The sequence below is a fragment of the Taeniopygia guttata genome, chromosome 5, assembly GCF_048771995.1.
Source record: "Taeniopygia guttata chromosome 5, bTaeGut7.mat, whole genome shotgun sequence".
NCBI classification, from domain to species: Eukaryota; Metazoa; Chordata; class Aves; order Passeriformes; family Estrildidae; genus Taeniopygia; species Taeniopygia guttata.
The window spans coordinates 24,365,184-24,391,214 of record NC_133030.1 but is presented as its reverse complement, the minus strand read 5'-3'; the positions used below and the strand labels follow the sequence as shown (position 1 = coordinate 24,391,214).

General features: G+C 38.4%; 1 protein-coding gene across 11 annotated transcripts in view; it reads right to left on the bottom strand.

Moving 5' to 3' along the window:
- LOC105759311 (uncharacterized) overlaps positions 1-26,031 on the bottom strand; it is a 63,327-nt gene that overhangs the window by 30,618 nt on the left and 6,678 nt on the right. For 8 of the 11 annotated variants that reach the window (XR_012056316.1, XM_072929879.1, XM_072929877.1 and 5 more), the window contains exons 2-3: positions 25,879-25,935; positions 2,956-3,165 (exon numbers count right to left, since the gene is read on the bottom strand). Coding sequence is in view for 8 of the 11 variants with exons in the window: in XM_072929879.1 (XP_072785980.1) it covers positions 2,956-3,069 (114 nt within the window). In the remaining 3 variants the exon portion in view is untranslated. The remainder of the gene's footprint in view (positions 1-2,955; positions 3,166-25,878; positions 25,936-26,031) is intronic. The other 3 variants (XR_012056318.1, XR_012056317.1, XM_072929883.1) reach the window with 1 other exon arrangement.

The window sequence follows — 26,031 nt, the reverse complement described above, 5'->3', positions numbered from 1 at the left end:
CCTGTGAGAAAACTTTTCCAGAAGCCTACACCTGTCTTGGATAAAGCTCTCCCCTAATTTTGAGCTTACATATTAGGGTCACAAATTGAAAGTACAAATTAGGAAAAATCAATAAAATCTCAAAAATAAAGCTGTACCCTTCTGTCTCAGGACATTATTAATGGGCAACTAAGTAAAATTATGTTGTGAGGACTGACTGCAGAAATGCCCCTTGCTCCAGCATTTATTTCCTACTTTGATGTTTTCCAAGCCACACTGACGTCATCTACCTGGAGTCCTGCCTAGACTGACGCATGCAGTTTCTACTGTCACCAGTGAGAATTCCCATTTTGTATCAGGGCCTCTGTACAGCCCTGTAGATCTGACACTGTCAGTATGGCACAGTCACGGTACCACTGGAAGCATGGGCGCACTCCTTCCTGCCTGGCATGTGCCACAAGTCTCTTCTGACTCTAGAGCTTGGATGCTTGGGGATGGGATTCAGAGGGGACAAATCTCCAAACATCTGCACTGTAGATGAGTTGCTCATATCACTGCAGAGTTAGTCTTAGAAGAGCAGGAGGAAATCCGGTATTGAAGTAACTGAACAAATGTATTGGGGTGCTCCAAAATGACAGATAGCACTGTAACTTTCTCCAAGTAATAGCTGTCTACCACGTAGCCAGTGACACTTTTTGCTTACAAAATTCCTTAGACATATCCAGGCCTCACTACAGAAGTTCGAAGGCATTGGTATGAACACCAGGATTTAAAAATGGGAAGACAAAAGCATTGGTGTTGCCTTGCACTGTATTGTTTTCTGTACACAGAAAAGTAGTATGGCCTTTGAGGTGCTGGTAGGAAATGTATAAGCCTTGATCCATTTCAGTCAACTAGATAAATGTATCTATCTCTTGCTATACCAACCAGAATATACAAACCCTTCTGACATAGATCAGGGACATCAGTGACAAGGAACAAGCCATACCATTCAGAAATCAGATATTTAATGGCCAGTAATCCTATCATAATAATTACAAAATAATGTAATGATGAGCCAGAGTAAACAAAATATATGAACAAAAATGGCAAGGAAAAAAAGCAATTAGAGTCTTGGGCTTGATCCAACTCCCTTTTGCTGTGGGAGTTCTGATAGACTATTACCCCTATGTAATTAGAGGTTTAGGCTTAATCCAGTTCCCATTTCCTTTGGGGGAATTGGGATAGGCCCCTATGCCCTAATTTTCTGCTGTCCTGCCCCTTGTATACTCAGCTCTATATCAGCACCTGTTTCACCATGCTGGTATTCTGTATCATATTAGGGAATCACATTTCCAAACTCAGGTAAGAAAATAGTGCAAAATAATAATCTTTTGCATTCACTTTGCATGGGCCTAAATTATTACGTTAAGCAATAAAAAAATGAAGTCTTTATTTTTATTCAAGGTCCTGGAAATACCTTTATTTCTGTTGCCATTATTAAAAAAAAAAATCCTGGTTCTTTGGAAAACTGTGTTAAATGCTCCCACTTCAGGAAGGCTACTTCACTTAACAAATTAAGTAGACAGAACAACTGATGAATATAATCTTTCACTTTGGCTCACCAGACAGCTCAAAGTGCCTGTAAAACATTTAGTAGGGATGCAATTTCCAAACTTGGCATCAGAAATCTAAAGGTTTGTATTTCTAAGCATAAGGCAAAAGCAAACAAAAAAAAACCTCTTAAAACCAGTCTTGGCCATATTCTACTTTCCCCTAAGAAAAAAAGCCAGCTTTCTCAGTGTTGTAATTTTGACTTTTGTGTGTGTGTATATGTGTGAATGAGAGAAAATACAATCAATTTTGTGCAAGAATATGGACATTATTATCTTGATAAATTAAAATATCTTTGATGTTGGCAATCATTACTAACCTTGATGTTGTCACAAGCACTTAGTGGTCAGCATTCTGTACACTAAGAATATGCTAAATGTCTGCAAACTAATAAAAGTAAACTTCCCTTGTATACACTCTTCTGCACAGAGTTATTCACCTCTCCAGATCAGACCAAAGCAGGTTAACCATATCTACATGAATGCATGCATACATACATTACAGACAAGCATGAGTCCTGACTGGAACACGCAGAACTCCAATGAACTCAAATATGTGCATTGACAAACACAGCTAAGTGAGTATTGTTATGACTTCCACCACCTTGGAGGAACTGGCAAAATGTATTGGATGCATGTCCAGACAGACACACGGAAAAATAAATACAGAATACTTCATTGACACACAGACAGACATGGAGAGGACACACACAGTCAGTCAGGGAGCATATACATTATGTAGGCATTTTCATCTTGGCTACATATCCCCACATTACTGTTTGTCTGACCAGATCAGCCTGAAAATTTATTTGAGCTTGAACCATCTTTCTTTTCTTTCTTTTTTTTTCATAGAAGGACATATGTACATACATATATAGCTTCAAAGCTACTGGTTCCAATAAATGCACGCACACTTTAGTGTGTGCATACCAGCACTTAACAAATTCCAGAGAGAAATCCCTATTTTCCAGAAAAAAAAATCAGCTATTTTCCCCTGTCAGGCTCTCTTTATAAGCTGCTGGTGTTCAGCAGTAAGTGGGAAGGGAGAAGCAAAAATATCAGCTATTAAATAATAACTACTTGGATTACCTTTATAAAGATCATTTATTCCCACTTTACTTCTTAAAGTTTTATTTCAAAGTATGGCTTTCCATCTGCAGCCTTGTCAAGAAAGATCTGATTTGGAAATCTAAGCATGGAAGAGCAGAAATAATGAATCCTTTGGTTAGTACACATAAATTTGAGTTAAAGGAACTGTGCTGATGCCTTTCCTCTTCTTACTGATACAGTGCCATACATGTACATATCTCAATACAGCTAAAATATTTAAAAACATTGGTTCCTGAAAAGCTAATATTCTAAATTAGACTAATCTCAAACATACCTTGTGGGGCATGAAGCAAATGGAGAAATAGAGTAGAGATGCTTGAGCAATGTAAGGATTTTCTACAAGAAGACAGCCAGCACTTGCTGTTTGGTTCCACATAGTCCTTGCCATTTTATTTCATCATCTCCTTTTCAATGTGTTATTGTGGGCATTTCACTGGTAGGTCTCCTCTGAAAGGACTTGCAGAAGAAATTTGTCCTGAGGAATCTGCCGAAAAAGACAGTACCTAAATAGCAACATTAACTGAGAGTTGGTGTAATAATTTTGAGAATAGAGGCATCCTAGGAGTCAGTGCAGAGATGAGAATGAAAGGAGAGGACAAAGCAAGGAAAGCAAGTTAGACAAGCTAAATTAAATTCTTTAGAAAGTAAAACTTATGGTAAAGACTGAGGTTAACAGTCTTCTTCTCACGCTGGTATAGAGATCACATCAACATATTTTTCTCTGCAGGACACTGGAGCACTTACTGAAGGTCTCCTATGAAAAGACTTAGTAATAGAAGACTGGTATCACTGGGGAGGTTATAAGCATTGCTGTCCTTATAATTACTTGTCAACACTACAACTGCTGTGGATGCTTTTGGAAAACCATAGTTAGTCTCACTGTAGTAGGACTGTACAGTCCCACAACAACTGGCTGCCTCTACTCCAAAAGCAAAGGGAAGGATAAACCCAGTCAGAGAAAGAGCTTGACAGGTGTAGTTATGGCACTCAGTATTGACAATAAGTATTAACTCAGGGCCCACCATGTGTTATTGGCAAAGCCACATCATAGAACTCTTTGGTGGTTTCTTATTTGTTAAACAGGGAAAAAGTTTTAGGTTTTTGTTGGAGCTTTTTTATTACTTTTTTTTTCCCATTTAAATTGGATTATTCCTCAATTAACCTTGGTAAAATGTTTGGGGATCTCCAAGCTAGCAGCACTACATAAGTAACAAGAAACAGGCAGCAGGTGCTGTACTATTTTAAAAGATAAATGCCCCCACACAATTCACTGTCTAGCTCACATTTTATACCAGTAAGTCTGTGTATGGGCTGGTACTAAGAGCTGTCAGTCAGTATCAGTAGTCAATACAGACATATACTGCCCTATCTTAGTCAATATAGATGTACGTTTTCCTCTCAAATGGATAAGCCGAGTTTCTTCTAACTCCCTTTATCATCAATTATTAAAACCTGACCCTGAAAGGAAAATACTTGTTAAAACAGAGAAGTTTTAGGGATGTCAATGATAAATCAAAATTTTAATTGTATGTATGGGTATTAAAATACATGTACACGTGCAAATAAAAAGAAAACTTTATTGGATCATACTGATTGTAATGAATAAGGTTGCTGATAGTTTTAAAAATTTTAATAGAGCTTTTAAATATTAGACGTTTCCAGCAGGATGCACTGGTGAGATGGACTGTCTGTTATGCTCTGGATCAGAATTATCCTTAACACATGCAATTCACAAACGTTATGCAGTGTGCTATAAGCTAATTATTTTCTTGGCTGCAGCCCACTCTCTAAGTCTGGGCATTTCATTGTTGAAGGAATTCCTGTACATATGTCATTTGCAAAGAACCACAAGATCCTTTGGGTTGAATGTGCAGTGATAGCTGTACACCAAAGGAGAAATTAATAATAGAAGGGTTATATTTCTGTAATATTTGATTAGCTAAAAGTATTAATTTCAGAGATAGACTGTAGTCTTCTTGAGCTGTAAAATAATTGCATGTACCTATGTGTGGTAGCACATGTTGCAACACTTCCATATTTTAGGTTTGCTGTTGGAACTCCCTCACAAAATTTCCAGATAAAATTATAAAGAAGATATACTGTGGAACGTATTGTAAAGCATAATTGTTATAGTGCTTGGTTGGGGATTCTTTGAAAAACGCTGAAGGAAACTAGGAGAGAGATATGCAGGATGTTGTTCTCAGGAAGGGCTCAACACAATCCTGAGGAACCACTGAAGATCCAAGAGGTTTTCAGTCTTGGTCATGGCATTTAAAAAACAGATGAGCTAAGCAAGTCAAGAAATTATATTTCTGTTAAAACTGAAGTCCTTCTAAGGTCCCTAAATTGTAGTTATATATTTTTATGCTTCTTGAAAATATGTACATGCTCCTAATTTCAATCCTATTAATTTAGCAGTAAGGAAATTTACATCAATATCTTCCCATCTAGGTAATTTAATTCCTCTTTTAAAAATAAATTCAAATTAGCAACAATAAAAGAAAACACAAAAACTCTGTTGAACTCCAGTAGTTACCCTAAACAACTCCCCCAAACCAACCAGGCATGGTGCAGTTATTGTTTCTTGAGGAAAGAGATCCTGAGAAAGGGGGCCAATGCCTGTTCTCACAAAAACCTATACTGTAATTGCTTTTGGCTGAAAGAAGAGTGGGGCAGAAGAAGGGGGACACTTGATAACAGGGCAAGGTGTACTAATACATGCCACGTGGGAAGAAGGGCTACGACAAAAGGTGGAATATTTTAGGCTAGCAGCACCGACACTACCAGAGTTGCTGGGAGCGCTGTATTCAGACTCATCACTGAACACCTTTAAAAAGAAGCTGAATTGTGAATCGTGACAAGCTTAAAGACACATGACTGCCTCAAAGCACACATTTCCTAACAATTTCAGTAATAATTTTGTAATAAGTTTTGTCAGTCTTTTCAGTCTCTCTGACTTTCAGGTCATTATCGGCATTCAGCATTGCAGTCCAGGTCACCAATCTACAATGAACAAAACTCATTTTCTAGTACTTGTTAGTTCTCATCTTTTTAATTACTGTGTACTAGAAAAGCCCTGATTTTGTTTTAGATAACAAATCATTCAGAGGAAAGCTGAAATCCAAAAATATAAACAAAATCATTGTCCATTTCAGGAAGAAGCGAAATGAAATATCTCTACTTCAGTTGTTTTATTTCTAAAGAAAATCTTAAGTCATCAAATTGTAATGGAGGGTACCATTTTGACTATACTAAGGTAGTCATTGTATACTTGAGAACCAGAAGAAATTTTAGGAAAGTAAGAAACCATTTTAGTAATACAGTGTTTTAGGAGCTCAGTCTTAATTGAAAAATTGTAAAAAATAAACAATTGTGTCATTAAATTATATTACCCCCCCAAGCCAGAAAAGGAATACATGAAGAGCTCCATGCCTATACATATGGGAACTGCTGTCCAGCCACTACTGAAATGAGGCTGAAATTGCACAAATAACATTGTAAGTAAGACATTTGAATGCCAGCTAAGCTACCAATATGAAATCAGTCCATGCACATATGGACCACAAGTTGCAAGCACTATCCATGTGTCCTGCATTAAATGAATCTGTCAGTCTCAATTCACGTCCCGTGCCTACATGATAAAAATATTCCCTTAAAAATGACCTTTCTTCTTGGGAGTTTCAGCAAAGACATCAAAGGAAGAAGGAGACACAGGAAACAAACCTCCTTTGAACCTCCAAGGCATGGCACAGAGGAGCAGCATGGGAGAACCGATTCTCAGGGCCAATGAGAAGGGAAGGATGCAGGAATGGGCCCTCGTAAATCTTGTAACTGCAGCAGATCATAAATCACGAGCTATAAGCTGTTCTGGATCTACCTGTGGTCTGCAGAGGAGTTTAAACTAATGACTGCCAATAGCTGCATTTTCAAATGTGTATCCCTAATGCTCATGCATTAGCCTTTAGAAGTGAATTTTGGTTCAAAGTTCAAATTGCAATCCATTTTTTTTAAATACCCAAGTAAAAAAAAAAATGGAATTTTGTTGAAAAAAGCCATCTAGCTGCAAATTTCAGACCAGGACCAAGCCACTCATATAGATTGGGGGTTTATTCAAATTGTGTCACAACTCTGGGGTTATATTTCTGCTGTTTGGGGAACGGAGAGTCTGTACATCTAGACAGACCTCTTCCAATAAGAAATATCAAAAGTTCAGAAATATCCATCAGAAGGTGGCTAAATATTTGTAAGGGGAGTTGTGTGTTTTGGGTTGTTAGCTGGCGACATATTTCCCCGCTATGCATTTAAGAGATTTATCTTTTTTTTTTCAAAATGTCAATGAGCAGATATATTTTTCATAAATAATTGAATGAATAATTGCCAACATACTTCTGCCCATGAGATTGCTCACAAGCTACTCACTAAAATGACTGTTTTCTGTATTTTGGGAATTCACCACTCATAAATTAGTATTTATAGGGGGTTGTTGGTCATCCCCGATTGCCTGACATCTTTTTTTTTTACCCTTGGTTGGTAAACTTACAACCCATCAAAGGCTTCCCTAAAAACTGCACACAGACTTCCAGTTCAGGCATTCATATGGATACAGAAATGCATCATTGCATGTAACAGTTTTTCTACAGAATGTCATCTAATGAATGTTTGTGGAAAGTGAAGGAATTGCCTCAATTACCATCAAAACAAATAGTTATATTCAAACAAAAGTTCACTTTTTTTTCAACAGTCATCAGTCTTTATGTACTAACCTCCATTGACAGAATACATTTCCAATTTTTACAGATGAACATTTGTTAAAACTACTCTAAAATTCTTAGTTTAGAACATAATAATTCCAGTGCTGTATATCCACAGAAACCCTAAATATACAACATAATAAATAACCATGAATATTACTTAATACCATTTAAAGTGTATTGGATATTGGGTCCATCTGCCTTGTTCATGCCCCCCTTCAAGGGTGTGTTTGTTAATCTTAAAACATTGCAAACTCAATGCCATATCTTCGAACACCCCCACAGGTTCCCCATTGATTTAATCATATAGTGACATCCACACTAGTGGAAGCTCCTCCATAAAAATATAGCACAGCTTTCTGAATAATTTCCAAAAAACAAAATCGAGTTCACTTTGCTAACCCATTGAAATAAACAGACTAGCTTCCATGAGTTAAGTAAACAGTATTTGTCCCACAGAATATTTCACTCAAATATCAGTCTAACAGAAAGCCTCAGAATAGCAAAAATACCCAACATATTTTGTTCACTTATCCAGCACAGCTCTAGGAATAGATACACTCCTTTGAGAATGCAGACACAACCTTAATAGATGACAATGTATTTTCACGGCCCTGTATCATCACTGCTTTGCCCAAGATATATCAGCATTTAATTAAAATATTGTCTTTTATTTCAGATTTTGACCTGTAGCTTTGTAAAATATTAGTAACAAGAAATTTAAAGTCTTCTCAGTTAACAAAACAATTGCCAGAATGAAACCTTTTCTCCTTGGCTAACAGTGTGCCTCCTAGACCACAGCCAACAAACGGTCTGACTCAGTGAGCAGAAGCCTGGTTAACATGCCTAGCCAAATTCAACCAGAGCTTGCATCAGAGGATGTTCCAGAATGAAGACGTATCTTTAAAGATTATACTGACACAAAATAATTCTGGTGGTCTTCTGAAGAGCCAACAAGGGATCAAAATAGTCTGGATGCTCAAATCAAAAACTTTTGACCAAGTGCATCCTCTCAGTAGGACCTGCATTACAGTGTTTCTATGGATCATGGCAGCAAACTACGAGTCATAAAAAAACACCTGAGAAGGTCTTCAGCAATTTATTGTCTGCCTTCAATACCTTGGGGCTTTAGCAAGGGTTTTATAATAGATAATGTCCTTTGTGGTGGCATTAGAGTTTCTGGCAACAGATGCACAGGGACTACAGTGAATGTGGCACAGGAATAAAAACAGCAATGCCTTTCTGACCTTACTGGTCACTCTCCCAGTGCACATCCTTGCTGCCCTACTACATTACAAAATAAACTGACATTTATTAATTAAAACAAATAATATTTATAGAATCCCTTTCCCTATCCTTGGGGAAATACAAATTCAAGCACAATCAAATACAACCACAACAGCAAACTATTAAACAGCTGAAAAGAGTAAGCTATTCCAGCATTCATCAGAATAAAATCTCACATTTGAGTGAGAAGACAAAGAGATGGACAAAGAGAAGGAATTGCAGCCCTTGTAAAAAGGATCAACCCTTCCATCTTGTTGCTGTGGCAAAGGCACCCACAATTCACCTGCAAGTCTGCTGGCTACACCTTCTCTGAAACATTAAATGGTGTCAGGGACACTACTGTTGGCATCTCTTCTCCAGTTTCTTGAAGAACCCTGGCATGGCTGAGGCCAGGACCAAACAGCACTGTCCAAAACAGCTCCTGAGTGAGCTCTGAAAGCTACCACGAGCTAGAGGCTTTGTTCAAGAAACATTTTGCATATGGCTGTCCTGTCTTGGGAGATCAAGATTAGTAGTATGGATACTGGATGTTTTGTGCCAGTTGACCTCAGTGCCAGAGAATGGTCCAGGATGCATATCGTTCACTAGCATGGACACAGCCAGTGATGTCAGCCTTCAAGATACAGGATGCCAGGTCTGAGGTGTCTCTTCTCAGTGAGCTGCCAGTTTCCTCTTCTTTAAGGATTTTAAAGCTATATGTCTAGGATTTGAAAGAATGTAGGTGTACACTCTGTGGCAACTTTAATCTCCTAGATGCCTTTTGAAAATAACCATATTCTAGTAGTTCCTTTCTCTGCTGACCTGGTAACATCAGCACAGCTCCCAGCAAATGTTTCATGGCTTGGCACCATGAGCAGCCAAAACCCTGTGTATACAACTGGTAAAGACAGTGGTACAGTTCTAGGGAAGCTGGGGATGGGGTGGTAAAAGAGAGTTTCAGAAAATGTGTTTCCTGTGCCCTTGTTGGTGGCGAGAAGTGCTCCAAATTTTACAATTTCCCTCCATTACTCTAGCAGGCTGCTTCCTCCTCCTCTTCATCAATAAACTCTTGATGCTGAGAAGAGCTTTTGTTCCTAGAAGGCCTAACAAAACTGAGGTGCCTAAAGGACATTGCTGAGTGACTTTGGGTACTCTGTTTCTGCATCACTGACAAAGCCAGGGAAAGAAGATGCAGAAATGCAGATAGGATCAGAATGAGCTACATACCACTGGGATTTACTGATTGTCACTGCAAAGGAATCATTAATAAACAATATATAAATTTAAGATATAATTTCCATTCACTGGTGCAAAAAAACATCCAGACAGGACAAGAGGAAATACTTTCTAATGCTGAAATTTCTCTGATTTTACCCAAGAATAGAAGTTCTATAAGAAATGTGAAAGCATAGAAAATCACAAGCAAGGCACAAGCCTTCCCTGGCCATGGGGACAGGCCACCATAACCAAGTAAGTGTCCAGTTTCTGAATTTCTACAACAGTAGCTTGAAGCTTGATTTATTCTGATTTATTTGTGATAAAACATGTACAAATAACTGTGCCCATTTCATAGGCACCTTATTTGAATGTTTATATGAAATAAAAAAAATACATACTGTGCTTTATTATTAGCTAATATGTTTTACACATATATATCCAGATGGGTTCCTGTTCCTTATGGCTTGTACTCTGCAAGTGCATTTGATAGAAGAAGATGGAAGAGAATGCAACAATTCATTTTGAAAAGACAAAAAAGTCTCTGCAAGTAACCATGTTGGTAAAAATGTGTGGCACTTTGCTGCTCTTCTAGGGGGGACAAAGAAAGAAAAGTTATCCATGAACAGTTACCAAAAGTATGGATTTCATGTCCCTTTATGGAGAGACATGGTATGCATCAGATCTCCTGCCCAGGTAAGTACATCTGTATTATAAAGGTTTAGTCATAACACACTATAAATATTTATTCTAAAGCAAAGGTGGCAGTGGCTGAGCTAGTTCTAACCAGACTAACAATTTTTGTAATATTTACCCACTGATGACCCTGCTTTGGGATTTTGGAGTACTTTTTGTTCCTGTGATGATGCTACTTTTTTCAAGGTGGGCAAAACCCCGCATTGAGATCAAAGTGATTCTGGGAGACATTTTCAACAACAAGCAGGGGACCAGGAAGGAAATTGTAAGCCAAAGCAGCAAGTACCACTTCCAAATCTTGTAGAGACTGACTAGGGGGTGAGGTAAGGCCTGACAAAGATGACAGCCACACAAACTCTATGATGGACACCACCATGTCATGCAGTATAAGACTAGCAGGCAGCAAGTACGATTTCCATTACCTAGCATCCAAACCCACATCTAACCTAATGAATAACAAAAGCTTGTACTAGGAGTTTTTAAGAAGGAACAGGAAAAGAAAAACAATGAGCTCATGCCTTCTGACCTTGCTTGTTTTTAGCTTGGTTTCCTATGGCAACAAGGTTTGTGATCATACTGGGTGTGTGCATGTGTGTGTATTTGTGCATGGACAAGACAGACAGAAAGTGACCATAAGGGTGGTCAATAACTGCTGAATGCACTGGCAGTTTGCAGTCAGTCCTGGCACTTCAATACAGGTCTCAATGGTGAGTTCCTGCAAGTTTTGTGGAAACAAGTAGCCAGCAAGACTTACAGAGATATGTAAATGTTCCAGGTTGGACAAAAAGGCTGCACTGTGACTCCCTTATTAGGCACAGGAGAATCCACACAAGAGAGGGCAGTTATGAATGGCCCAACTGTATGAAAAGCATTCATCAAAATTTACAGCAAGGATGAAACAATGCCAGGAAATCAGCTTTTTCAGGTCTAGTGCTCCTGTACATAAGACATTCAGGCAACATTCCTTTTCCTATCTTCCCTGGTGAAAGGTACAGGGACATCCCCATTGCTGGTCTTCAAGAACCTGATCCTGCTTAAAAACAAGGAGACATGAATTTTCAAATTGGATTTTTTTTTTTTTAAGACTGTCGAATGTCAATAGCCTCATAAATAAAATATCGTGCAGGACATGAAAGAATCAAAGATTTGACGACTGCCTTCTAAAACAAGGGGCCAAGAAACATCATAGGCAGCTTAGTTGGGTCCTCTAAAGACTTGTGAGAAAAAAACAAGTGTTAACTCTTGTTGGTATTGTTAAGTATCTGCTACATAAATGACAGTTAATTTCTGGTCATTGTGATTTTCAGAAGACCCACCAGAGCCTTTCCACTTACCCTTGTACACAGCCTTCTAACACAACGGGCTGCCTTCTTTCTTCTTCTCAAGAATTTTAAAAAATGGAGAGTGACCAAATCACTATTCCAGACAGGACCCTTCAGAAACTATCAGAAACCAAGACATTCAAATGGCATCACCAGGCTACACTCATAAAAAAAGTGAAGGATAATAAAAGTATGTATGCCAATCTCCCCAAATGGGCAACCAGCCACCTAGGATCAGTCTACCCAAAACTGTGCCTGCTTATTGAAGCCATTATTTTGCTGAAACGTGTTTCATGTAAATACTACATACCATTTGAAAAAGAGATGTCTGTCCAGGTTTATACTGGAAAGCTGGGAGACCCTGGAGGAGTACCTGGACATCCTGCTTACGAACACTCTACTTGAATCCCAGAACCTAGCAATTCATTTACGTTATTCATATTTACAGGACAGAGGAGCAAAGCCATTGCATAGCATTTTGAAGAGGGAATGATGGCCGGTATTCCTGTCACTCATTTTAGCAGCCAGTCTTTTCCGTACTATGAAGTTCTACATGTGAGTAAATTCCCTCTTCTCTGTAAAAGCCAAAATTGCCATTTGTCATTGCTATGTACTATTCAATAGCTATCGTGTTTAACTCCAAAGAGACTGCTCTCTATGCCTGATGAAATCATCTCTCTATACATTGGCAGATCAATTTGGGATCCTCTGATCTGGAAGTCACTCCAGATTCATCTCAAAATAGTCTTTTTGGTTTGGTTCCAAGTCAGATGTGAGATATTAAAATCTTCCCTCTCGATGCCATCAGACAATATATGAGTATATCTAAGGGCAGAATTTGACTCTCATAGTTTTTCTTAATTTCACTACTGTAAAAACAGTACCTTTTTTAACTTAATTACCATTTCCCAGGTAGATATATTCATCATATTTGCAAACATGGCTTCTAAAACATTGATTTTTCTTGTTTCCTTATTTGACTATATCCTCAGATTCCTTTTCTCTCATTGCACAGGCTTCTGATTACATTATAAATATTCTCCAAGTTGTGAAATACTCTCTTTATGTACCTCTGTCCTTCTGCTTTTACACCTTACCCCTCACTTCTAAAACTGATACTAATCCCATTAAATTAAGTATGAGCAGTATTAAGAACTAAGCTCGTAGCTTTTTCTTAGGTGGTTTTTAATATGTGGCTGCAGTTTAGAAGGGGTATGGTGAAGGGGGGAAATGGCCTAACTAATTAAAACAAATTTCTTAGTGAAAAAACACAGCAGTCATAACAACTTATATATAAAACCCCAAAGGCTGTTAATTTGATAACATCTTTAAAAAGCCTTTTGATCCCCACAAATTTTAGAAACTGATTCCTGTTTTTGCAAATTTTTCAATTAGATATCATAAGATGGGAAGATTTTTAAATGTTTGAATGTTATCTAAAATTTAACTAAATCAAGACCAAAAGTTTCAACAATCACAATGGTTAGATTTTATTAAGATACCAGGTATTTAGGCTAACTTTATCTTATGGTATCAAACCAGGCAAACAGCTTCATTTGTGTTATGTGTCCCAAACAATCCATTTCATGATATATACTTTCATATTTCTTGATGATCCTAGAAGGCATGTGTAATTAAAAATTAAACTTGGTATCTGTAGCCCTTCCCTGTCATCTCCTCCATCCAAATATCTTCAGGTCCCAAGCCTGCAAACACGTAGTTGTTTGAGGAGCCCTGCTGGCTTAGACTTCTCACAAAATTAGAGTTACTCATACATACAGAAGTGTTTATAGCCTCAGACCTGAACCCTCAAGCTTGCAAGAAAGACTAAGCCAAATACTGACTGCTGAAAACAAGACAACTTCAGTATAGAGTATTTCGTGTTTTGAGTAATGAAGGTAAAGTTACATAGGGGAAATTCTCATTTGAAAGGCAAGATATTTCTAAGGAAAATATTAGTACTATATGTAGAAATAGAGGATTAGAATACTACAGAAATGAAAACCTATTTCATATACTGTCCAGAAAAAAAACACCAAGTAAAATATAATATAAAAAGCAATAATTGGGATGGTCAACAATAAGTGACCAGTAAATAAATTAGCATTAGTAAACAGTAATTTAAATGGGGGGGGGGGGGGAAAGCAGCCTTTGTTCTCTAGAGGAAAATGTTTTTATATTTTAAATTTCAAAATTAAAGAGAAAAAAATTACTGTTACCATGGAATAAATACCAAAAGAGGATTAACACTTACTTTTAATACCCATATTTACTTAATAACATGTATATTAACAGATAAGAGTGATAAAATGACAGTATGCTCTTCTGACAATTTTTTTTCTGATCCATGCTTGTTTAACATTTAGTTTCCACTACTACTGCAATGGAATTATTTCCCTTCCTATTTGGGCTTACATTCATATTAAAAAAATCATCCTAGACCTACTTTTTTTAGTTGTAGATGTGCAGAGGAACTTCTGTTTACATATGACTGAGCCAAAACCTGCTTCTTTTCTGTATCTGAGTTGTCCATTTGAAGCCAATGGGCTAGGTCCTGCTAACAACTCATAGCAGCAGATTCATGGGACAGGGCAATATGGATTTGACTGTTACCTAAACATGCAATTAGTTTTTGTTTTACTTAAGCTCTTTATATATCAATAGCCCCCTGACTAGCTGTAGAAAGAATAATAAAGGTTTAATTTTTTTTTAAATTCTCAGCTTCATTATAAATTTGGATAATTTTGGTTTTTTTCAAAAGAATGTAAAGGAATAATACTGCTAGATGCAAAGGAATAGAGGAATAATACTCAAGGCTAATTTTTAATGCAAGTTTCTGCTCTGGCCACTCAGATAAATTCTTTCATTTACTGGAAACAAGACTCTAGTAAATGTATAAAAAGTGAGTTACATTTGGCCTTGACACACATAGGCTTGGAAACTGTATCATGCCTAACAGACACACTTATGTTTTACCCCTTACAAAACTTTCTCTTGCTTCCATGTTGGACCCTTAAATAAGCAAACACAAAGTAAAACTTTCATTACAGTTTACTTATACTAGGCAAATATGCTTCTAAAACAACTACTTAAAAACATCTTCAAAGTCTCCATTACAACACTACCTAACCTTAGAACAAATAAAACAAAGCTGTTAAAATATTTCTTCAAATAGGAAGTCAAGCCTGCATTTATCATGCATTCAAAAAGAGCCCTCAGGTACTTTGCTATCTTTTGGATGTTTAACTTTTCAGCATATAGTTTGCTTCATTTTTGTTCATCCTCACTAGACAGATTAGCTCAATGCTTGACACACCAGGCACTGAGGCTGGCTGCTGGTTCAGCTGACCAGTGCTGGCCACCACAGCTCCAAGGGACTGACTTCACATGTTACACACCTGCCTGTTTACAAGACTAAAACCCTCTAAAGTTAGAAACTATTCAGGACAAAAGATCAGGCCCAAATATACTCCATTTTTCTTTTGACCCAGATTTTCTAACAGGCTGAGCTACTGTTGTGGCAGGGCAGTGGGTAGACCAGCAGAGCTCTGTCTGGTGGCAGAGCCACAGGTGGCCCCAGCAGGATGGTGCATGTCCCTTCTCCTGCCCACTCACTCTGTCTGACATGCCGCCACAGCCTCACGTGTCTGCTGGACTAAGGGAGTGGAGGACTGACTGCACATATGGGTTTCACCCTGGGCTGATGACCAAATACCCACATTTCATCATGCTCTATTAGAACAATTTACATTGTTCAGAATGCCCTTAGATCCAAAATCTTCTATTCACTCACTGACTTTCTGTTACTCAAATTCCATACTGTTGAGGGCTGCTAGAAATGACAGAGAAACAAGCTGACTTGTTTCCTTCCCGACACCTTTTCCCAAAACTCCATTAGATCTAACTGGGGTTACCTTTTGGATACCAGGAAGCCGTACCTCATTTATTCTTAAGGCTGATAAAGAAATAAGTGCTGTATAGTTTGGGGACCATCTATAAGGTTAGAAAACAATTGTCTAAAATGTCAAACTTGCTCATCTGTGGTTAGGCTCCTAAACTAGGCAGCAGGAAAGGCAAGCCAATACAAAAAAACATTGTAAATCAAAGAACAATTATTTACTGTAATATGTTACACACAGATACTACAGCCACCTATGAAAGAAAACACTATTTTTAGCTCTGTAATTAAGCAAGTGGATTTAAGGGTAATTAACCAAGTGGTTAAGAAAATGTGGATAATGAAGTTAGCAGGTATTGGCCCATATTTGCTTTACCACTACAGAATGGGGCAAAAAAAAAAAAAAGAAAATCTCTTCTGATGGTTAGACACTTCAGATAAGTGTTCTTAACTTCTCAGTCCCTGTGCCAGGGACATTACAGTCTGACTCCAAATAAAAATCGTGACATGAAGTGATCACCAAAATAATTTTGACCTTCAAGGACAAATGAAAATAGAAAAAACCAGCAAAAATTAATCTGCCATTTTTTCCCATTGAGGGTTAGATGATGGCTATCCCCTAGACATTAAAAAAAAAAAATCTATATATACTTGAGCATAAAGAGGAGACCTCTGCAACACAACTCCTCCCATGTATTACCTCCTGGACATGTGCCTACCTAACACATGCACAAAGCCACAGTAAAACTACACAAAACATGGTTTTCTTCTATATGATGATACATTAATAAAATGTACAGTTACACATGCACACGCACACACACACAAGAAATCCTGACAGCTGTTACCCTCAAACAAACAAGGCTACTGAAGGGACTGATGATATTCCTATTCAGTTAAAAAACAGCCCTTAATTTCAGTGGGACTTGGATCAGATTTGGTTAAACTTCACAAGGACTAGATATGCACTTTATAGACAGGTATGATCAAACATATTTTTAAAGCAACTCTTTGTGAAATTCCTCTCCAGCATAGCTGTTTCACTGTATAGGATAAATATATTGCAGTTTCATGAACAAATTAAAATTCTATGATTCTAACCAAATGTCTTAAAAACAAATTACTTAAGGACAGATTAATTTGATTCAGTTTGTAATTTTAAGTTGCTATGTGTTTCCTGTATTTTTAATGCACATATGCCTACATATATGCACATAAACCTCGTCCTCCACATACAGAGTTCTTCTCTACCAGTTTAAATCTATACAAGGAATTCCTCTAAAAGGAATGAACCAAGAGACTGATTTACTTAATAAGAGTGAAAAGCAATGACCATTATTTAACTGATAAAATGTTAGCTAAAATTTCACCTCTGGAGTATGGAGGGTACAGGGGGACAAGCTTGTGTGGTACCAATGACTTAGGCAATGTGTGGGCAGGGAGAGGACAGACCGTGGACTTTTATACATCAGAACACCCAAATTAATCTGAAAAGAAAAAATAAAGATGAAATGCAATGTTACTTTATGCAGAACAATGTTTTCTTCCATTTCAACCTCATCAGAATTTTCTGACTTTTTTTTCCAGACTGCTTTTCTTGCATGTGATATCTGCTTAAATTTGGGCAGAATTAAAATACCTCAGCCATGAGTTTCTATTGTACAGAAATAAATATCAACTGAAAAAAAAAATGAAATGAATGAATATACCTCAAAAAAAGAAGTCAACTTCAGAATAAGAAATTTTATCACTCTTGAACAAGTACTTTTTGTATACACGTCCAAAGGACTTTTACTAATGGTCTCACTGTAGGAGCAGAACTGGTTCCATAATCTCACAAACCATATGGGAAAGTAAATGAAGGTATTATGCAAAAAGATATAGTATAGCAGGTTACAAGGGTTTCTACATTCATGTTCATTTGGGAATCTTTAAACCTATTGGCATGACAGTACCTGGTAGCATTTTGTTTACTGAATGCTAAACTCCAGGATCTCCATTCTCAATTTAGGAGCTGCATTATACATACATTTTTAAAGCCCATTACATTGAGAAAGGCTTAGTATGACTATGAATAATCAGAGAAGGAAACAAGAAAAGTAGAAATAGTTTGTGTGATACAAGTTTGGAAGGTCTCTGTTCAGTTGCCAGGCAATAATTTTAATTATATTTTTTTTAAAAATTAAAAATTAAAAAATAAAAAATAAAGAATAAAAGAAAATACCCCTACTCTTTTATTTTGACAACTTAATCAGAAAGGACCTAGAAACCCAAATACTCCTCTCAGGCTTTGAATAGTCCCTCTGCTCTGAAGTAGATGTAGCATGGAGCAGTGAATTAATAAAGCCAGAATATCTATTGCTAATAGGTTTACCAAGCAGGGGAATAGATAGCAAATCACACAATGCCAGAACTGCATCCTATGTAAATTGTTCAAACTGACAAAAAATAGACTTTCACAGAGACAAGGCTTCTTTGAGGGGGGCTGTAAGGTCTTTGTCCCACTTCTGTAACTGGACAATTAAAAGCAAAGCTGAATTAAACAGAGCTTGATTTTCAACACAAGCCAGATATTTTTACCCATTGTGAAAAGGAAGAGGAAAAAAAAAAATCTCAGATGCAGCAGTGCAAAACAAAAGGCCTTTCCCTGCAAGCCTCTATATCTCTTTGCAGGATTTACTGCTCTGAGGGGCCCTGTTGTGGTCAGGCTAAGTCCTGTTAGAAACCTGACTGGAGGAGGAAAGCCCTTGCTGGACTAGGATATAGTTACTTTTCTTCAGAAGCAGCTGCTGGGTTTGGAAGCTTTGAATTGCAACAGACTGCTGGTAAATGCAAAGAGCCAAAAAAAATTTGTCTTGACTAAATAGTTAAAATTGGTGTTAAAAAAAATCTGAATGAAAGTTGCAGAAATGTAGGCAGTCACTGGTCAATAAACATTATTTTTTAAAATGTCCTCGACTCCACAAACTGTAATATAATAAAATAGTCTGCCCTGTACTTCAGCATAATTAATACCGAATAGGCCATTAAAAAGTTAGTAAATATTTATGAAATGAACTATAATTTTCTTAGTGTACATTAAAACCTCTGGACCAGTAAACCATCTTCAAATTTTTGCAAAACTTATAACTATCAAGAAAGGGATCACATTTTGCCTTTATTACTTCTACTATGGATTTGCATGTACCTGTTTTTGAGGATATGTCCATAGGTGCACACACACATCTATCTAAGCACATACAAAGACTTATATATTCACAACTACTGGGTAAGAAAAACTAAATAAGTAAAAAAAGCACCTTGTATAATTTTTATAATAAGTTAAAACTATTGTGTAAATTTAAAATTATTATGTAAAAAAGTCATAATTTCTGATAATATTTTTTTTAAAGAGCAAAACCAGAAAACACTTGGAGAACAAACAAACAAGGGAAAATCCTGATTTCCCCTTTTATAGGCTCTTTATTGTTGCATTTCATTTAGTTTGGCCAGTAAAAAAAACCCCAACAACCTAAAAAAGCAATTGTTTATCTTTCTATCCTAGACATATAGGTTCCTTGCTGTCACGTACTAATAAAAATCAGCTGCTTTTGGTTTTTAACATTAACTATAAAGTGTTTTAATTTAATTTAAACACAAAAGATAGTTGGAGGTTTTTTTCTTTTCCTTTTCACAAACATGCTTCTAAATTTTTTTTTTTATAAAAACATGGGACTTTAAAAAGTCATTGCCATAGGTCCTTCAAGATTATTCTGAGGGTCAGCCTCCAACAGAATGTCCCTTATACTGAAAGCGTGATGACCAGAGCTCCCAAATGTTTCAGCTGCATGACTTGGCACCCTGTTTTTTTAAGTCACGCTATACACTTATCTCTTAATAAAGTCTAGAGATAAAGGTGTGGGAGGCCTGCCAGTATATGGACTCAAACAGTTCAGAGTAGAAATCAGTATTGTAAAGTTGGGGATTTTCTATTGCTTCTGTTTTTCTTAATTTGGTTCAGTTAGGATGGCCTTTTGCTACAACTGCATGATAAAAACATATGCACGTGAACATACACACAGTTTATTACAGAACTCTATATAAAAATGTGTAATACATGCCAATAAATCTTATTTTGGTGTAATGGAATCTTCCTTCCCATTATTTCTGGCCTCAGCTGGTCATAAAACAAGGAGCATGTGCTCCCCTCTATACCTTGTAACTTCCATCCTCATCTGCAACATACTGCAGATGGATAACCCATTTCTAAACTGCCTGCAAAGTCCACATCAGCCTTGTGCAACAGGCACAGCAGCACCCACCTCTCTAATTTACCTACAGAGCAATTAAGGTGAGGAAGCCTAACACTAAAATCAGTAGGTGAGGGGAAGATTTTTCACACCTACATTGACAGGCCCTGATGTCTGTGCACTCTGCATCCGTGATGAACACTGTAAATGTCCAAGTGCCCAAAAACAGTGGCCAAGCCAGCTACTGACCTACTGATGTCTGTTAAACTGGCTGCTCAGGCTCACTCCTCTGCCTTCCACCCTGACTCCAAATTTTCACCTCCTGTGTTCACCAGGAGCACTCATCTTGTGTGCATTGTAGGGAACAAGGTGGGATGAGCAGTGTAGCAGGGGAATCAGCTGAGGGCCTTTTCCAGGAACAGGTGTCCATGGAGGTAGGTGAAAATCTGGGAGACACAATGGAAGGAAAACAGAGAGACGGTGTGCATGTGTCCGAGTTGGGACAGAGAAGAAGAAAAAATGAAATAAAAATAAGGGAAAACCAGGAAATTAAAAAAAAAAAAAAAAAAGGAGGGAGGGAGGATTGAAAGAGGAAAAATGGGTAACCTCTTGCCATGTTTCCACCGTGAGCTGCATTTAGTCATTTCTCTACCTGTGCCATATCATGCTTCCCCAGCAGATGTTCCTGTGAGGGTAAGGAGAGTGACTGAGAGGCGTTGCTTTGACGAGGATGAGTCTGGGAACCAACAGTGGACAAATCTTTTTTAAAAGCCTACCTGTCATTCTGCTAATTTGTTTCTTTTTTGGCTTCATATATCCTGATTTGAAAGGAAAAGAGAGTTACTAAATATATTGTCAGAAAACAGCACCCCCCAAAAGTTATGTCATCTGTCCCTCTCTTTCTACCACTTTGAGATGAAATCCCAATTTCCAACCAGAAATTGTGCCTTACACTTGGGACACATAGGCAGGAGACTCTCTGAGGAGTGAGAGGCCACAGGAGCAGATCTATGACAAAGGCTGAGAACTGTGCCCAGGCAGGGAACTCCTCACTGCACCATCCTTGCACTGGAGATGGATCAACAAACGGCAAATTAGCAGTGAGTACATGTTCACATCAAAACTGGCAAATGTATTGGCACAGTCAAGAACTTCTAACAGGTATGTCAAGATTTTTCACATCCTCTTAGCAGACAAATAGGTCTTCTCTTGAATCACTGGCCATTTTTAATGTTATAAAACAGAGCATATGAACACATGCTGAAAAATAACTAAAATATAGCAATATAATTAAAGAGATATAGAAAGGAAACCAGAAAGTGATTGAGACCTGGCATCAGCTTGTCACTAAGGAAAAGGGCAGCTACACCAGACATGCAGAATTTTATTGAGTCACCAGACTTTCCAGAAAGAGAAAGACAAAGGCATTGAGATGTTTCTGTGATGGCTTTTATGTCTTTCTTTTGGCATTTGCAGCTCACCGTACTTCTGTTAAATTAACACTACTGACTAAGTATTCTATGTATTGAGGTTAAATAACTGATCATGTCATGGCTGCTGGTGACTTGTCCCCAGCCCTTCTCCTAATTAACTAGCCTTTTTTGTCTTTACTCTTCTCTTTCCAGAGTGGGACACCATGTGCCATCCACTCAGTGCAAGATCAAATGCACTCTCTTCTACACCACTTCCTCCTTTCCCTCCTGTTTGGAGTGAGGGTGGACACCTGCATGGGTTGACTTACATCTGTACAGCTGGGACTGTGCTGTGATGAGCTGAACAACAGCACATGTTTTCCCAGTGCTTGTCCCAATTCCTCTGTTGGAAAATAACCTTATTTCCTTCAGTAAAGCTATAAACTCAAGGGTGTGGTGGGCCTTGATTTGGCAGTGCTTTCTGCCTCCCACATCTCTCTGGTAAAAACATTCACATGAGGGCAGATAATTTGAAGAGAATAAAAATGGAAGAATCACATTCTTTAAAAAGTATGTAATTTCTCCATGACAGTGTCCCACTGCTTTCCATTTTTTCCTTCAACCATGCAATCATTTTGAAAAGGCATCATTTAAAACAATCAAATTCTCAGAAGAAATTTTTTTTTGCAACTCCCCTTTTCAGAGAGGTTTGCACACAAATTGAGAATTTTCAGGTTTCCCAGGAAAATGAACCTTGTCCACCTGGGCAGAAGCCCATGATAGCTTTACGTTATTTAGTATGGCATTATTCCATGCTGTTTACTTATAGCTTGCTGAAAATAAGGGATGATGGAACACCTTTTCCAGGGCACACCCTGAATTTATTCTTAGTAAATTGTTTACTATGTTCTTGGCCTAGAAACTCACAATTCTCTGAGCCCTTTTTAAAAAACTACTTGCCAACTTTCAACTGGGGGAAGAAGGTGACAATAATCCATTCAACGCTTCCACTGCCGAGCAAAGGGGGCAACTTCAGAAGACAGCCTGGCCACCTCCCGGGAGACAGAGCTGCTGCAATGGGAGAGCATGGATTTGTCAAATTCAGAGAATGGGCTTTGGGGATGAGGGAATCCTCTAATAAAATAAACAGAAAATTAAATTCACCTCCCTTTTCCTCTCACATGTCTCCCAATCTATGCCTGCCTGGAAGAGAACAACGTGGTGCCTAGACATTAGCACTGAAAACACCACAACTCACTGACAAACACACGGGTCACATTTCTCCTCTGGCTCGACTTGAGGGAATCATCTCTTTTCTCCTGCAGAAGTTAATGCTGCATCCTGGTGACTAGCACAAGTACCATCAGTGCCCAAATGCATGTCCTCGTCACCACACTTATGTCACCACAGCCCGTGACTACTTGCACACGGACAGGAACATGGGTCACGGGAAGCACTTGAGCTGTGCTGGAGTTTGGACTGTGGCCACGTGGAGTAGATGGTGTCTCCTAACCCCAGAGATGTTCTGCAGAGACTAAAGACGTATTAGAAATGAGACTCATGTCATGCTACTACCATGATGCATTTCTCCATCTGCACATAGAAAAATTAATAAAGCATCTTCTATCAGCCTTCCAAACCTATCTGAACAACAGCATCAAATATGCTATAAAACACAGGTAACATTTTGTAATTTAAGTGGAAACTTTGAATTTCTCAGGGACTACTTTTGTAACTCTCTTCTACAACTTAAGAAGCCTGACTATCCAGAATTAAAACAAAGCGCTAGAAAAAAAATAAATTTTATATTCACGTGCATATGTATTTTTTGTGCATGCATGCAGCCAACCCTGTGCCTGTGTGTGCTGCTCTGAACAGTACTTGGTCACTTACACAGAAAATTGAATGTATTTAAATAAGGTGCAGCTTCTTTCTGCTCCAAACAAAGTCCATGGGTAATGTTACTCTTTTCTGGTTATATTTACAAATGGAAATGGATTATATTTACAAACAGAAACAGCATTATGCCATTTCAGACTAAGTTTGTCTGCTGCAGTGCTCCTCTCTGAACTTTGGTAAGTCTGCATGCTGTATTTTCCCCCAGACTACATATCACGTCTGCAGTACCATAAATCTGCCAACCTTTTCTACCATTGCTACTGCTAATTAGGCTTCACTGGGGTTTCACTCTTGTACTCCCTATGTTAGACAAACACAGTGTCAACTAAGCATGCTGCAAGCACTACTACCTGCATAACTGCTTATCAGGGCACTTCCACTGGCCATGCTAAACCAGGGATGACAACACTGGGAACAGTTTGACAAAACACGCTTCTGTGGACACTGCCAGTGAGTCAACAAACCCTATTTAGTATTCCATAATTAGTTCCCATAAAATATTTCAGAAAGAGATATAAGAAGTTTTTGTTCTTTCTGGGGGGGAGGGGGGATGGAGGGCCAGCAACATGACACTAACCAAATTAACCTGCCCTGTAGTAGAAAAGCTGAAAGATATTTATTTTAATTTATAGGAAAAGCCCCTTTAGACATATATGTTAAAACATCTAGTGCTAGGCCTGATAGTTACTGAAAGTTACATGAAAAACAACCACTACACAACTTGTCTGAAAATATAATACTACAAATAAAAGGTAATTTACATGAGTCCTTTATAAGAGCAATCTCTATATCCAGAAATGAGATGGCAGCATACTACAGCTAATCCAAATATTATAGCTAAATATATTTGTGGTAACACATCTTAAAGAGAAGGAATGAGAACTGATGTGCAGATGATCTGTAAAAGACTCAAATACTAATAAAAACTGGGGGAGAAGGAGGAGAGAAGGAGGATGGGGTAAGAGTGTTATATCATTATTTCATGAGGCCCATATTCACAAAGCAATTTTTTACAGATGGTTGGAGGTATTTCTCAGCCCTTTACTGACAGGAATACAGGAGGCTCTGAGGTCTTAAGCAGCAATTCTATTCATAGGCCCTCAGCCTTTATATAATTGTATTAAGTGCAGTAACAGACATAAATTAACATGCACTGACCCCCCCTCCCCAGTCCTAGCAATGTATGCCTTGACCTTTTAAGAAACCTCAAGAGCAGTACTAGTTTAGTATTTGATACATCCTCTTTTGAGGGAGATTAAATGCTGGTCTAGGAGTTGCATGTACTCAAGGCCCTAGCAGGCCTTACACATCTTTGGCTACGAGAAGCTGCTTTTCTTTCATATCTTTAAGTAAGCAGAGTTTGTCTACTTTGGTTGCAAACAAGCTGATACCAGTAAAGCACTGCTAAGCTTTATGGGTCCTGACAGAGTGTTTGATGTAAGACAGGTGGCAGGTTAGGAGCCCCTAACCTCTGAAGACATCTGCCTATAATGGCAGCTTTCTGAAGGAAGATATTTTTGTTGTTTTCCAGCAAATTGTCCACTGCAATTTGTGGGCAGATAACGTCCATCAAGAAATTAGATGCCAAAATAAAAAAGACAAAAATTGACTTCTTACAAAAATCCTTCCTATGTATTTCATTTACTCATAAATTGAATTTAAAATATGAAAAATGAATTTAAAATTCAAAATATAAAAAGACCTTTTTGTAGTTAATTATCTGTAAACTTTTCATTTTGTAACTGGAACGTACTTCGTCTTTCTCTAAAATTGCCACGTCTGAAAACAGAGCAGGGGACAATGGGTAAACCTGACTGAAACAAGGATATGTTTAGTTGTTTTACTGGGAGAGGGTCCTTTTGTTTTTAAAACATGTGCTATCAATTAATTTGCCTCTCAGTTTTCTACCTCACGACTATAGTGGTAGGCAGTAATTTGTACTAGCTGTCTCAAGGATGGTGGATTAAAAAAAAAAAAAAAAAAAAGAAGAAAAAAGAAAGAAATCTACCAGACAAAAACTACGAGAACTGCAAATGCCGGACAATGCATTTAACCGTGAAGTGGAAGAGTGTTAACTAGTGAATGAAGAAGGAAAGACGAGGGAAGTAAGATTTTAGGCAATGCTCACTAACATTTTTTTCCTTCCCCACTGTCTTAAGACGACAGGTTTCACTAGAAATCAACACGACGGCCTGTTTATATGTAATTTGTATCAACTTTACCTGGATTTGCCCCCCTGTTTCAATGCCTTGACCTCCCTTCTGCCATCCTGAGCTTTCTCCCACGTGGGATGAGGCTGTTGCCTGTGCCTGGGGGCAGCAGGTGCTGCCTGGAGCCCTGTCGGTGCTGGGGTCGGGGGGCAGCTGTGCCCCAGCGCTGTGTTAGGCCAAGCCTGGCTGTAACCAGCGCCGAGGGAACAGCAGCCGGGAACCCGGACGGTTCCCTGGCTTTCGGGAGGGGCCCGCGGGAGGAATCCCGGGGTGTGGGGAAAGCCCGTCGCTTCTCTCACCTGCCCGCGGCCCTCGCTGCTCCCGCGGCACCTCTGGGCTCGACGGCGCGGCCGCACCTGCGGGAAAGGCAGAGGGAGAGGCGGGTTAATCGCGCCGGAGCGGCTCCGCAGGGCGCTCCGCTCCTCCCCGACTCACCTGGCTGCGGCCTGCCC